Source organism: Colletes latitarsis, chromosome 1 (genome assembly GCF_051014445.1).
Source record: "Colletes latitarsis isolate SP2378_abdomen chromosome 1, iyColLati1, whole genome shotgun sequence".
Classification (NCBI taxonomy): domain Eukaryota; kingdom Metazoa; phylum Arthropoda; class Insecta; order Hymenoptera; family Colletidae; genus Colletes; species Colletes latitarsis.
Genome location: NC_135134.1, coordinates 46,451,828 through 46,468,115, shown reverse-complemented (window position 1 = coordinate 46,468,115; position 16,288 = coordinate 46,451,828). Strand labels below are relative to the sequence as shown.

At 37.8% G+C, this 16,288-nt stretch overlaps 1 protein-coding gene across 6 annotated transcripts in view; it reads right to left on the bottom strand.

Annotated features, from left to right (window-relative positions):
- Positions 1 to 559: 559 nt before the first annotated feature.
- Positions 560 to 16,288, bottom strand: part of LOC143340524 (uncharacterized) — a 78,580-nt gene continuing 62,851 nt past the window's right edge. For all 6 annotated transcript variants that reach the window (XM_076762636.1, XM_076762601.1, XM_076762610.1 and 3 more), the window contains 6 exons: positions 9,261 to 9,441; positions 4,784 to 4,918; positions 4,044 to 4,195; positions 2,356 to 2,716; positions 1,756 to 1,945; positions 560 to 1,285 (listed from right to left, as the gene is read on the bottom strand). In XM_076762636.1, coding sequence (XP_076618751.1) covers positions 1,125 to 1,285; positions 1,756 to 1,945; positions 2,356 to 2,716; positions 4,044 to 4,195; positions 4,784 to 4,918; positions 9,261 to 9,441 — 1,180 coding nt within the window. In that variant the 3' untranslated portion in view covers positions 560 to 1,124. The remainder of the gene's footprint in view (positions 1,286 to 1,755; positions 1,946 to 2,355; positions 2,717 to 4,043; positions 4,196 to 4,783; positions 4,919 to 9,260; positions 9,442 to 16,288) is intronic.

Below are 16,288 nucleotides of genomic sequence, written 5' to 3'. Positions count from 1 at the left end.
GATGTCGTTTTAATATATATAGATATACAGTGAATTACATAGTTATTATATTAATAGTAAGTTTTTGGCACTGTTTATTAATTAAATTGACGTGCATATAGTCTCAAGTTAATGTGTATTATGTTATACGTGATGTGAAACCGTGTATTTGCTCAAAGAAACGTGAAAACTAGAAATATGCGTTGCACTGCCAAAGAGGAATGTTAGTGAGGTCTTCTGACAGGAATAGGACTGTTTCTGGCTAAGTTTTTGCCTTTGGCATTAATTGTGGAGCATTTATAAGTGATCTAAATTACCGAGTACTCTATTGTTGTATTAATAAATAAATTAAAACTAGTTTTCGATCGTAAATAATTGGGGCACCATCTAGTGTGTAAAAAGTGAATTATTTCTCGACAAACTTGGGCGTTTTCTCGTAGATGTCGTTTTGATATATATAGATATACAGTGAATTAGGTAGGGTAGTGCCCATTTAAATGTCCGCACTCGAAGAAAGGGGCAAACTAAACGGACAATTAAGTGGGCAAGAATGCAGTCACTTATGTAGACACTACTGTAGTTATTATAACAATAATAAGAAGCTTTAGACACTGTTTATTAATTAAATTGACGTACATATAGTCTCAAATTAATGGGTATTATGTTTGGCATGATGTGAAACCGTGTATTTGCTTAAAGAAACGTAAAAATTAGGAATATGCGTTCTGACAGGGATAGGGTTCTTTCTGGACAAGTTTGGTCCTTTGGCGTTAATAGTGATGCATTTATAAGTGATCTAAATTACCAAGTACTGTATTGTTATATTAATAAATAAATTAAAAGAAGAAAAACTTTCTAGATTTTTTTACAAATAACGCACATATATAAAACCTTGAAATGGGAACATAAAACTTAAATGTAAAATTCCATTGAAATTCATTCGGTTGTTTAAGACTAATTTCAATTATCGAATAAAAGAGACGAGTTGTTGCGATTACGTGTAGTACGTGGAATGTTTTTATTCTACGTGTATGCACATTTGTGTTATATACATATATTATGCGTATTGTCGTCTATGCACGATATATAAATACAGCGTTTAAATACATTATCGACAAGTGTGGGCCGCGAGTCCGGCTAGCAGACTAACAGGCGCTTTTCACGGGCTTTAACACGTTTTCCGTGAACTGACCTACGATGTTACCCCTCGGATGGTAACACGCCACCACCACGCAGCTTCCATCCCTTTTGGCTATCGCTATACCCATCTCGGTGGTGTTCTTCCAGACGATTTGCGTAAAGTGACCTGATCGAGCAGAAACAAATAATTATTCATCGACGACCGCAATAAATTCACGGTAATTTTATTTTACGCAGAGGGTGCACGTGCACGTTCTATAAACCACGGTTGTTTATTGCACGGAAGGATGATTGATAGCATTTATGAACGAAAAAGTGGATCTCGTTGAAAAATAACTCATTTCTTGTAACCATCAACGAACTCGTCCGTACTGCTTCTTGCATCGATATAAAACTTGTATCTTATTTCCAGTGACATTAAGCTCGAAGCTGAATAGTGTATCAGGAAGTAATTAGAAAATGATCCGCGTCATATATTTATTTACTAGGAAAAATACGTAACGAAGATCGATCGCTAAACTCGAATCACTCGAGGAGTCTCTCACAAGACGTTGTAATATTTCAACGATTCGGTTTCGTAATATTTTTACAGAGATTAATGACAAGTCTAGCTTCAGGTAACAGCGTTTTACGTACATGTATTCAAGACCTTTGGCTCCGTTCCAAACTTGTGATCCTTCTTTTCGGAATACCACTTTGCGACCACCTCCCGCGCCGGTACAATTAATTTCGGATCGGAACAATGCATCGAGTAGATGTTCTCGCCGTACGGGGACGACGATTGCGGGATCAGCTTGTTCGTGTTCAGCAACGTGTTCGCCCACGCCTGTTGATAGTTAAAAAATTCGTAATCGAGCGTTACTCATCCGCCGTGGTCCGGTCAATCTCATCCTAGTTATGCTCTCGCATACGATTTACAGTAAATAGCGATTATTCGTAAACTCTGAACACGGTATTCGTTAACATTTTTCACTTTGGAAGTAAACCAACTTGACTCGTTTAGTAATTGTGTTCGAGCAATCGTTTGCAATCCAATTACTACGAAGGTATAAATGGTATCGATCTTATAATTACAAATTATAGTAATATTTTTCTCTATAGAAATAAATAAAGACTTCGTGAAAAAAAATAGTTAAATTTTCTTGACGATGATTCAGCTCGAATTTCCAAATAGTCCAGAAATAGGATTGTGTTTCCCTGATATTTTAATTACCAATTATCAGAGTTCGAGTTTACCTTGGCAGCAGCCGTTAGATCGGCGCTTAGCCTCAAATCAGGAACACGATGTTTCCTCCTGTACTCGTTGTGCACGAGCAACGCTTCCTGTTGCCAGCCTTGTTCGTCCAGCGCGTAACGCGGTAAAAAGGTGATCTTTCTAGAGGGACTGGAACCACCAGCCGGAAGTACGTTCTCCGTGAAGCTCCCGAGGAAGTTTCCGGCTGGATTGTAGTTACAAACCACGTAAACTTCGCCGTTTCGGTTTCGCGCCATTCCGACACCCAATTCGGTGCTGTCTTTCCACACGACCTGGGTGAAGTGGCCAGTCTTCAACGTGGTGGGCTCCTTTCCGTACTGATGTTGAGCTTCCTCGGCGTACCTACAGAAATATTCACATGTATAAAGCAGAATATTATACAGGGTGTTCGACCAACCCTGGGAAAAATTTTAATGGGGGATTCTAGAGGCCAAAATAAGACGAAAATCAAGAATACAAATTTGTTGATTGAGGCTTCGTTAAAAAGTTATTAACGTTTAAAGTTTTTCTTTAAAGAATTTTTTTTCTCGAAAGTGCGTAAGATTTCGGGGGTATATCTATTCATCAAAAATGATTGTGATTGACCCACGCAATCGAAAATAATTTTTCCAAAACGATTTCAAATTTTTTTTTTCCGTCGAAAAATTTCACACCTTCCCGAATTTTTTTCTAGAAAGTGAGTAGGATTTCGGGGGTATGTTTATTCACAAAAAATAATTGTAATTGATCCCCTTAGTTAAAAATAATTTTTTCAGAACGATTTGAAATTTTTTTTTTTCGTCGAATTTAGGCACCTACCCCCTGTCGATTTTTCTTAAAAATTCCTTTTTCATTTTTAGTAATTTTGTTTGACACCCTACAGAAAAGTTGTCTAATACTTTTTTGTAGGTACCCATGAGCTCTACTTCAGAAAAAAGTTTCATTGAAATATATTCACAATTGTAGGAGTTATAGCTGTTTGAAAATTGGACCATTTTTATGGAGGTTTTCTCATTTTGCGGTGTCAAGAAGCAACTTTTCGAATATTTTTATAATTTTTACATATTCTACACTAAAATACGCGTCGTTTGGCTTTTTGAACATTAAAATCGTCCAATCCGTTCAGAAGTTATGACGTTTTAAAGATTCGCATGAAAATTCGAGCAGACATTTCTGGCCTGAAATTATACTTGCGGTAAGGAATTTTTTTCTCGAAACTGACTAGGATTTCGGGGATATGTCTGTTGACCAAAAATGATTGTAATTGACCCTTACAACTAAAAATAATTTTTTTAGAACGATTTGAAACACGTGAAATTTCAGGGGTATCATTCATTCATGATCAGACATTATATTTTCGGTAACGAATTTTTTTCTCGAAAATGCGTCGGATTGCGGGGGTATATGTAATGACCAAAAATGATTGTAATCGACCCTTACAACCAAAAATAATTTTTCCAGAACGATTTGAAATTTTTGAATTTAATTGTTAATAACTTTTCAACGAAGCCTCCATCAACAAATTGGTATTCTTGATTTTCGTCTCATTTTGGCCTCTAGAATCCCACATTAAAATTTTTCCCAGGGGTGACCGAACACCCTGTATTGAATGACTGTCGTTTCTGAAAATTTCAAGAGACAAAAATCTCTGTAAATTCAAGAAACGATTGTAAATTTGAGGTTGGCTCACCATTCGTTTACAGGCTCATCGCCACTGACGATAGTCTTCGGGTTGGAGCTCCACATGCAGTACAGATTCTCACCGTAGTCTATGTTCGCCCTATGCTCTAACCTACCCCTAGTCGCCAGTATGTTGGCCCAGTCCTGACTCGTCTTACATAACTGAAAATAATTGGATTGATTAGCGAAAGTAAGAAAGAATCGATTTCGATATTGCCACCCTGAGATCGTGATGAGATCGAGATATTATTTTATTACTTAGAATCGCGACTACGACTCCAATGTACAAGATGAGATTTTTACAGCAATGTGTTTTGCTACATTTTTGTAAATACTATGCTCTTGTGGTGTACGATTTCCAGTGTCGAACAAATCTTTATATATACAATATTTGTTTTACATTCAGCGGATTCTTGAGTGAGTGTGTTAAGTGACCGTAAGCTGTTCGCGTAAAAAATATTTTAATATCGTACTAATACCAGAGATAAACGAGTATGATCGATGACGATCACCAGCGAAATCCATCGTCATTTTCTGACATAAATATAAAGTTTATGTATTTGTGTTAGCATTAGAAGTATATTTACGTGCAGAAATGAATCGAAAATGTAAGATACAATAATTTTAATCAGCTATGCTTTCATTAGAGAAGCTGTTACATCGATTGTACTTTCTTGGAGTAATAAAATACTTTAATTGAAGACAGTATGATTTTTTTTTTAATGTATAATATTAGAATAGGGGAGTCACCTGTTTGCTGAGACGCAGAGGTGGCACACCATGCCTCGAGCGGTAGAAATTGTGCGTTTCGAGGCAAACGTTGATGAATTCCTTCGGAGGCCCCAATCTGCGCACAGACGGTTTACGTGTGTCAGTCTTTGTTATCTACAACACACAGAGAGAATGTCGCGTAATAGATAATTTTCCAACAATAGTCACAGAGCCGCGCGTATTGCTCGAAGAGAAAATCGGGGAAAGCCAATAAGACCCATCGTTCTACCGCTCATTTCTCATGCATACAGAGCAGTGATTCTTAACTACTATGCCGCGGCACGCTATCATACCGTGAAAACGGCTCGTAACATCCAGCAACAGCCGTAATAATTTCTTATTTTCTGTAACTCCAAATCCTATCACTACAACTGTTCAACGTTAACGTGGATTTTTATTTACCATTCTACGAACAATTACATGAACAATTCGACGTTTCACTGTTCAGAAACAATAATACTGATCTCAATAATAAAAAAAACATACATAAAGAGTTTGATAGGCAATTTTTGAAAAATTAATTATATAAAGTATACGATAGTTCCTTTGCTAACGAGAAATAATTTTTGTAGCGTTTACTGATGACGAATCCTGGTAATTAGTCCTGTATAAAAAGATTCTATTTTATTTGTGACCTGTATACTTCCAGCTAAGACAAATATTTTTATTGTGTATTCAATAAGACATCATCGTAACATTCTAAGTATATTTGATCGTAAGAACGTTTTCTCCAAAGTCTTTCCATTCTGGAAAATCTTCTATTTTTCATTGACCGCATAAAATGAAAATAATTTTAAAAAATTCGCTGCTCTCTATTCTCCAATGTGTTAGTTTCGAACGTACGCGTCACGGTCAGAACTAAATCACGCGACAGCGCTCGTAGCCAGCAATAAAGCCTCTGACGTCCCTAATAACCTAGATGCGGAATAGTCAATGGGGAGTGAACTGACTGGCAGAAACGATTTCCCATCATTCTATCGCGACGAGTTCGTTTCCAGCGCAAACAGCCAGGTAGGACTTCTTCGTTGAGAGGATTTCCTTTTTACGACGACGGTTCCGTGGGATTCTCAGTTTCCTGTTCGAGGTTCTGACAGGACAGTGCCAACTTCAGGTATTTCTGTCGTCGAAGCAGCCATCGATCGCACGCGTATTTTTAATTTCCGTGCAAATGTCAGGCGACGTTGGGCGCTCGACGAACTGTCGATGACAAGCTGCTAACAATTATCGATAACGTGTTGGTACTTATCGATGGACCGATAATATCGTTCGAATATCGATAAAGATTACTAGAAGGGAACGTAACGCGTAATAAAATCGCGAACCTTTCGTTGGATCTTAGGGGATCGAAGGTGAAAATGTTTCGAACTTTAAAAATTGCTTTAGTCTGTTCTTTAGTCAATTAACAGTTGATTTGAATAATATAAAAGTACTGTTCGAAAGAAACTAGTTCAAAATTCTGTTCCAGATTTGAGGTCACCTTCTTATAAGCGGTTTTTAGAAATGTAATGGAAAATTGTTTTTATCGTCATTTGGCTAGAATAGTTTCAGGCCATATGCGTAAAAAACTGAGCACCAAAGCCAGAAATAATCCGTAGTAACCCGAATTGAGAATATACACGACCGAAAACGTCGAATCGTAAAAAAAGGTTGGAACGAAGACGCGCGTTTTATACGCCTATTTATAATTCTTTCTCTCGGCCAGCAGCGTTCGATTGTCGTAAACGCGGGCGTGTTGCACGCGAGTAGAAAGAATAAATAGAAAACGAAACGGGCGCGGGCCCGCGGTGAGAAAAATCGGCCCGGGAGCATGCGAAGCTGGCTCTCCGTGGCCGATTAGTCATCGTTGCGAGAGTAACGATTTCCCGAGGCGGTTCACGACCGTTCAGACGTGTCTCTCGAAAAGGGAACGATCCTGAGTCATCGACAGATGGCAACGTACCTTCATGTCGCTCGACTCGTTCCTAGGTAAACGTCTTTCAGAGGCGTCACGTGCCACCGCGAAACGCACGATAATGACTTACGCGCTCTGGACTAGCAACCCTTTAAATGGCAAACAGTTACGACGCTCGTTTCTGGAGCGTTTTTTCTACGATTGCGACCTATTAAAATCCTCCGTTTCTTCACGTTTCCCCAAAGCAGCAATTTTTACGATAACAGAATCTATCGTAAATAATCGATTCTCCATTTTCGTAATTGCTTGAGAGATAGAAGACTTCAAGCATTTTCTCTGTTAATTGCAAACATTTAAAATTCCCCGTTTCTTAACACTTTTCGAAAACAGGAATTTTTATATCAGAATTTATCATAAGAAACCACCCCCTCATTTGAAGTAAGTCATCATTTTCGTAATTGCTTAAAAGATAAAAGTCATCCAAGTCTACAATTTTGACAAAAATTGCCTTAACAAATGAATTTTTAACTCCAGAATTATCAAAGATACAAATGTTTCTTCTTTTCGATTTCGACGATCTTTGAATAAATTTTACTTGAATTGCAGATGAGTTTTCACAATATACAATCGTACATTTACAGAAAAATAACAATAATAATGAAATATTTACTTTACAATATTCAGTCTATCCCTGAAAAATCTGCAACCTTTAAGGGGTTGTTTTAAGCTACTACGAAAATGGAAACGAGTCAACCAATTACCTTGTTATCGAAGTGAACACTACTACGTAACATGGATTTTTAAATTTGATTGAGTGAAATGATCTCGAAAACGTTTTCCTACGGACGTTTTGTGTGAACAAACCCGTACATCTCTGTATTTAATGTTCACCGTGTACAACTCGTGACGCTAAAAAAATAAACTTGGCTTGATTTCGTGACACAGGAACAGCGACGATTGGAACGTCATGACAACGCGATTTTTAATTTTCGCGGTGACAAAAACATCGTGAGATTCAATGTCACGGCGATACGAGTCGTGACTTTGCGTCACGTGAAAACGAGCCTTTAGGAGTGCACGTACTCGCGCAGGAAAGGAGGCATCTAACTTTCAGATATTAACCGATGATACTCGGTTCGTGCAGAGATTTCTCTAGAACCGACGAGAGATTAACTGACATGTAGACTTCAACTAACTTGTACACGAGGCATTCTAAGGTCTTAATTAAGAACAGAGGGTTCAATGACACAGGTATAAGAGTTGAGAAATGTTTTTAAGCGACCATCGGATGACTAATGCCAAGAAGAAAATGGTCAGGATAAATATACAGTTATTCGATGCGATTATTGGACACTGATCAGCATTAAAATAAATCGATGCATCATCTTATAATACAAAATATCTGATTTCTTGACACTTTCTCTATAATTGATATCTTTAAACCAATGCAATATTTAAAACAACGTTTACGAAAAATCAAGTCTCCATTCTGTAAACTCGGAAATTCCAATTTGTAAATATTATTTTTCTTTTCCGTTTCCGTAGTCGTTTTACCTTTCAGAAACATACGTATTACGCAACGACGATGGCAAATGAATGGCACGTGGTGAAATTTCACTGGCACGCGGAAAATTATGTAACAAATATTTACTTTATTAAAAATTCATCTGAATTTATTTCGAACTGACCACGCTTTCGCGTCCGCGTGATATAACAGATCGGCGAACGCTCGTAGTCAAAACCATAAATTAATAATATATATGATTTTTCGTTTATTTTGAACAAACAACGACATTTTCTAGCGCATGAAAACTTCGAGGAAACATTTTTGGCCACACAATATATTTTCGGTAAAGAATTTTTTTCTCGAAAGTACGTAGGATTTCGGGGGTATATGTGTTCACCAAAAATAGTTGTAATTGGCCCCTCTAGCTAAAGGTAATTTTTTAAGGACGATTTGAAATGTTTTAATTTTGTCGAAAAATTTATCCAACTATTGAATTTTTTTTCTCGAAACTAGTTAGGAATTCGAGAGTATATCTATTGACCAAAAATGATTGTAATTGATCCCTGCAATCGCAAATAATTTTTTCAGAACGATTCGAAATTTTTCAATTTCGCCGAAAAATTTTCCGGTCGGTATGGAACTTTAAACGTTAATAATTGTTTAACGAAGCCTCAATCAACAAATTGATATTCTTGATTTTCGTCTTATTTCGGCCTCTGAAATCTCCCATTAAAATTTTTCCCAGAGCTGGCCAAACACCCCGTATATTTTCGTAAACAGAATGATCTAATTATCCAGTGCACAAAAGTTTGGACTAGATCGGTGATCTAAAAGTCTTGCACTCATCTCGTAGGATTTATCTCGAACTTGAAGGAAGGTTAAGTTCCAGTTACAGACTTCCGATACCCTTTGACACGCCATATCGCGTATCGTTGCCTGATTTTCCAATATTGACAGTTTCTATCGCAGGGTAACGCATCGTTGTCGCGTGACCAACGACATCAGATATTCGCTAACGACTCACAGTCGACTTAAATCTATATTGCTGGTATGTTTACCGGTGTCGAGGAGTATCTTGCGGAATCAGGCGACGCCGAGGACGACCTGGCGCTGCTGTACGACATGCCATCGCTTCCTAAACTACCGTGGAAACTGCCGTGCAGGGAATTCGACAGTGGCCCTGGAGACGCCGGTGACGCCGTCAAAGGGGACTTCGATCTCACCGAATCCGTCCTCGACCTGCAAGTAAAATCGATTACATGGTGGATGCAGAAACACAACGTTCCCATTCAGTTTCGAAACAGCGACACTCGTGGTGCGCGTTCCGGAGAAGCAAACTTCTACGGAAAGTTTCGCCGAAACAACGAGCCTAGTTTGCCGGACGCGATTCAAGCGATTGCGAATTTCGATCTAGTTCTCGGATCTTCGAAACCGATCTCCTCTGTTTCTCGAATTGCACTCGCGACAGCGTATAGGGCTAATTCGATCAATATATTCCAATCGTCGCTTTGACTGCCAATTTTAGGATATGAAAATACTTATCGAGACAAATTTTAAGTTATGGCAGTTTACAATCATCTGACATCAAAGTTTTGGTCCAGTGAAAGATTTTAAGGTTTTATTTTGGCGGTCAACGTGGACCTATGTTTGAACCACTCTTTTCAGCGAGAAAATTATTTCGCGATGGACGAGGTTGAATATAGTTCACTAGGTTCTCTTAAAATTGGAAAAAATAGGTAACATAATGCCTATAGTTTAGAAAAGAAGAATCTTTTAGCTGTTAGACACGTTGGAGGATCATGCACATTTTTATGGGATTTCTGTAACATTAATAATTGTTCAGATGAGCACCGCGATAAAATTAAAAATGTTTCGATATAGAGTATCCCAATATTGATGGAAAGATGTAGAAAATTTTTCATTTGAAACTTTGTTTTGGAGAAAATCGACTGAATGTTCTTCGAATACGTGTGCACTTGATTATGTTGTAACTGATCTCTGTACAGTCCATATGTCGTTTACAAATAGCATTAATATCGTACGTAGGTTTCTCCGCAATCGTTCACTGTACGAGTTGCGGCAGATACATTACCACACACACACACACACACTCGATGCAAGAAGCGTATTCTCGATTACTGTATCTTATCATTGTGTCGGATTGATGAAAACTGGTAGTCGAAACCAAACGATAATATTGTAGTATAATAAGACCGCAGATTATGACGTATCAAGTGCACACGACGTCACATAATACCTCGTATACACTCAAACGAAACACTCCACCAATAAATCCATTCAAAAATATAAGACAAATAGTCGTCTAATTCGAAGTAAAGTATTAAACACACAGAAGAACGCCTCTTTTCCATGTTTTAAAATAAGAGACCCCGTCAATTAACAATTATACATAAACTGTACACAATTTAAAATTATTTAATATATTATATAATACGAAAAATACAAAAATACGAAAGAAGAAAAATTACAAGATTAAATTTACTTTTATCTCATCCAACGTTCACAGATTTTATTATAGTATACGAGTGGTATTTGTTAGTAATGCTAACATTCGTCCGCGGAATGGGAAAGTTCTGAACGCGTATTTCGGAACAACAAAAGAAAATATTGAATCTCTGATTCTTTATCGTTTTCTTTCTCGATCCATTTTGAGCTTCTAATCTGTTCGCTTCAAGATCCCCTACGTACCAAATATTTCGCGCGTTTTTCTCGAACAGTCTACATTCGCAGTAACATATGCGCGACACGTCTTTTGATGGTTCGTCGGAATACCAACATTGGCCGCCGTGCAGATTCACCAGATGTTTGTCAAATTCTCAGTTCGGAGCGTTAATCGCGGGGTCGCCAGATGTTCGTCGAATCCGCCATTCAGGGTACGATTAAATCTCTTAATACGCCGAATGCCCATTTACAGAGATTATTCGAGCAACGTTTATTTCGTACTCACATCGTGTAACATTTAATTTTACACAACATTATTTCTATTATCACCTTACTCCAAAGCAACTACGTACTTGTGTCAAAATTTTAATTTTTTCTAAACTTACGAGAAATACGAAATCGAAACTTTCTTTTGGAACAGTGACACACAACTTATTGCGTTATTGGGTCAAATAGAATAATATTTTCTGGAGTAATAATATACTTTAACTTAAATTAATAAGAAATTTGTTTAAGACATACATTATATTGAAAGGAAGAAAGTATGAGGATCTCCTTATTTCGATCGAACGAGTTAATTAGAATCGTATCTTAGAAAAGAGTGGTTCTCGATGGACTTTTTACACTTTCCTATCGCCCTGTACGCAGTCTCTAGATTTTCTTTTCTCAACACGTTCGCTGTCACGACGTTTATCAATAATCTCTAGTCAACGTCTCTTTGTATTACATTATTTGATGTTTCAGAAACGAGTTGGTTTTCGAAATAATTTTCATTTAATCGTAGACACAAAAATATAGAATAACCACGAAGATTTGCTTGAAATAAAAACGAAGATTCAACGAAAAATCTAGTCATAAAAAGCCAGAGCAGTTTATTCGCAAGCTTTCTGCGTACAAGTAAATGAAAATCGTTTCGAATTAAATAGATTCAGAAAATTCACGTATCGCTGTTCAAACAAATTTCAACGGATGTAAAAAAGCAACGTATATTTTGATTTGTATAAAATTCTAAACGGGACAAAATTATTACTAATATTAGAGTCAACGTACGTCTCGATTTTAACAGCGCTTCGAGACGGGCAAGCGAAACATTCGTCTGGCGGGGAACGTGTTGAATTAACGCCCGTTTCTCTTCAGCCACGTTTCTCGTTCATCGAAACGCTAAATCAAACCAAATTAAACAAGTAAGCGGCATTAAAGTCGACGCGTGGTTCGCTCGAAACACGACGATTCGAGAGTCCTGTCGGCGATGAGAGCATTTTGTGCCTTAAGTGAACGGTCAAAAGCTGAAAAGGTCGTAGAAAGCGTGCACAAGACGTATACTTGGTGGTACAAATATAACAATCTCGAAAAAAGTGCATGCTTGACTACAAGGTACCAGTAATTAAAGGTCAGCCTGGAGCAGCTATGCATTCAGGAGGGTGCAAAGGAAAATTGCAACTCTCGTCTCACTAATATCCATTTTTTAATCAATCAAATTTGTTTACACGTAACAAGACGAGAACAGTTTCTCTATCGTGTTTAACGACACTGTATTTTATTCCGTAATTTTTTTTCTGTATTTTATTCCTGTATTAATTCGTGAGACGAATTTTTTAAATTTTATGGTGTATGAGGTTACGTCTAGAAGTCACACAAATATATTTCAAGAAGTCTGAGTAAACAATATATAAAAAACGTTGTAATCTGTTAATTTTTAGTTACACCACTTTGCTAAATTTTTGGGTACCATTTGTATGGAAAGACTTTTCTTAGATGCTGTAATTTTATTTGAGAAGTAACGAATGAAGTAAGAATTAAGAATTTAGTTTGAAAAAGAGCCCTTTCGATGCTACGTTCACTGAAAACTCTTGAAAGTAACAACTTTCTAGTGGACATCAGGCATTAGAAGAGCCTAAGCGTCCTAATGCGAATAGACTATGTTCAGCAAGCAACACGTGCGACCCTGTAACCAGCTGACCGCTATCAGGCAGGGAAAAATCTATTTAGCGGTTTGTGCCTAACAAGGGTATCGCTTAACGCTTACAAAAAAAAGTGTTAAGTCTTCCTCTGATTTTAACCTACTTTTGCAGAATGGTTTCATTATAGATCACTGTTTGCTATACGTGAAATATTAAGTGCATTCGATCGATACCGCTAGAGCTGGAAGTACCTGATTAAAATAACACGACGTGTCGTATGGATAAACTGTGAATCTTAAGTATTAATTATTCACTGCCATACAAGTGTCAGTGACGCAGATGATATAAACGAGCAGTCACGAAAGTTCAACATTTTTTTCTTTTCTTTCCGTCGGAACGTACGGACAAATTGATCGATGTAATTTCTATTAAAGGCACAGAAATAATCAATACGACCAGCACATCCATCGTACCAATTCTTCCTTGCACGTTATCGAATATTGTGTAAAAATTATTTATCCGTTTCTTCGTTTCAAACTTTGCTTCAGAAATAATTGAATTTGAAAATTCATCGCACACGCCTGCGATTGAATAAGAGTGGCTCTGGTATGTCTGCCCACTACTCACTGTTTCTACTTGTCCTGAATTCCAAGTCGTACTCTATTGCACGCACACACGATGAATTTTCGAAGTTGATTTTCCCATTCTCGATTTGTTCTTTCACGTAGAAGCTCCCCTTCTCGGTGTATTACATATATTCTGTATATTCGTAACACTTATAACAAATTAATACAAACCACTGTGCTCTCGTTTTTGTTCGTGACGAAACTATCCTATAACACTTCAAAGATTCTAAGGAATTCAGTAATGAAAGTACCTTCCAATTCAGTCCAGTGGTTTTTGAGATCATCGAGAACAAACACTCGCGATCTCTAATACTTTATGATATAATATAAATATAGTTTTGCTTCGAAGTATCGCCTAAAAGAGCGCAGTAAGCAGGTATCAAAGATTTTTGTACTTCAAAAAACGTTATTCAATATCGTGCACGTGGCTAATGTAATTATAAACGAAAGCAATTAAAAATGAAAACATTAAAATAATTCGATACTTGCGACCTCGAGAACATGAAACTATCAGCTTATGACAGATCTATTCCACGATTATGTAGCAAGATATGCATTCCTCTAAAAGAACCATCCTGCAAAAGTACAACTTATCTACTTTTTTATTTCATAACATAAGATTGTACCAAAAAAAAAATCTTTCTTTCCACCAAATCGTGTGGATCGATCTCACGTTGTATGTACTTTTGCTTTCGTTTCGAAGCTAAATAATGCATTTGTTTTCGCGTTAAAGGCTCGAAACGGACGCTATCGTTCGCTATAGATATCTGTTCCATCGACTATACACGACTCTAACTGTCCCGCGGACGTGGCCGATCGTTGGGATGCACGCGTAACGATTCGAAGCGATCGAATAGGTTAAGGGAATATCTTCTAACGCGCGTCGTGAAATTGCACGAGTGCCTCTAATCTATTTCTAGTGTGTGTTCCACCGCGTGGCTGAATACTGTGGTGTCTGCCCCGCAAACAATTTACGTTCGCGGACGTCGCTCGCTCGCAGCTCGCCACACAAAATCTACGATCGACGCACGCGTGATTATACGTCCTCTAATGAATAGCAATTTTCCTCGGGTGCAGTTAACTCCGGGTTCGTACGCGCAAGATAAATGACCGCGCCGCGGAAAAACAACCGACTCGGGATTATCCCCGGGTAATTGTATCTGACGCGACGCGACGCTGCCATAAACAATTTGCCTGCATGACGGATTTATACGATTCGTCCACAGAACAGTATCGTATCATTTAATCGATGGAAACGAGGTGTCTGAATTTTTACAACTCTTTTTAACGCGTTGGCTACTGGACCCTATCCCTCGAATTCTCCACAAAAATCAAACTTTGTTTTTGGACAATTGGAAACCAGCGTACCTTATTTTTACAGGCTCCTTAGTCAACGTATTTATTAATTTTAAGGGGGTTAGAACCACCCTGATACGTTAAAAAATTCCATCTACGTTTAGAAATTTATTTTGAGATTTCAGTGTCGTTCGAATAGTTTGAATATTACGACAAAGAATCTTTGGTCTTCGTTTTCGTGGCTGTCATAATCGTTGACAGAAAACACTGTGATACAGATTGAAAGTACGAATCCGTTACTTTCACTGCTTCCGGTGTAACGTATACGTATAATAACTGTTTTTACTTGGATATTACCTGCTCGCGATTATAGTATACCTTAAAAGTAATGAAACTATTAAGCAGGCCTTCTAACACTCTAGTAAAAACGATTTCTCGTAAGAAATGCTCGTTCAGGGTAATTTAAACACCGGCGTACTGAGCAATGTGGCCACTAACGTTTTATCTCGGAGATATACGATCACATCTTACGCTTCTTTTTTCAATCGTAACATCGTTATATAAATGATACAACTATCTTTCGCGTGTATATAAGAGAACGTAGTGTGTACATGGTATGTAGGTTATAGTATGTTGTGTTTTGTTCCGCGAATTTAGCATGTTTGGTATTCTAGGCGTGTGGTGCTTATTTTTGTGGTGAGTATGATCTTGTTACGATTTGCAGAGTGTATATACCACTTGTGTAATTTATGCGACAACCGATGTAGACACAAGGAATGCTGTATTTGCTATGTTGAATATAATGTTTTCAAGATACCAGTAAAACATGTACGAACAAATAGATAACAATTGAACAACGTAAGTAAAATTTATTCCGTGTTGTGTTTTCAATGGTACACAATTAAATCCATGCTGTATCTTCCACCTAAGTACCCATATAAACCTACTGCGTGGGACATTCGAGCATTCTTACATGCTACCGTATTTCTTCTCGCTACAGCTGCGAGTGATGTTATTCATTCGGTATTACTCCTATCACTGCTGGTGGAAATAACCACCGTACACGTGGTTCTCAAGCGGAACATCTCTCGAACTTATGGAACCCGATACATACAAATCTTCGACTCATGAAACCCGACACGGACAGCTCTGGAACTCATGAAACTCGATACAGACCGCTTCTGACAGCGTGGGGCCTGGTAGGAACGACCTTAAACCCGGTCTGAATGGATTGGAACCACCATCAGACTCGTGTGTTTGAATCAGAACTCGTGGAACCTTGAACAGACGACTATGAGACTCGGTTGGGATTTCTGAGGTCCAGATCTAAAGTACCCACACGATGAATTTGAAGTACTACACAACTATGTGAACTGCTTGTCCCCTGTCGGGTTCATATAAATGGAGTTCCACTGTATCGGATTCTAGCAACCTACAATTATCAGTATCGAGTTCCAAGGTTGCCAGAATTGAGTCTCACGATATCCGAAGCCGTCTGTATCGTGCTCCACAAATCGATGGTTAATGTATCTGCTTTGATTGAATAAGTGTAAACCTAAACTCTAATTGCTAAAAATTCAG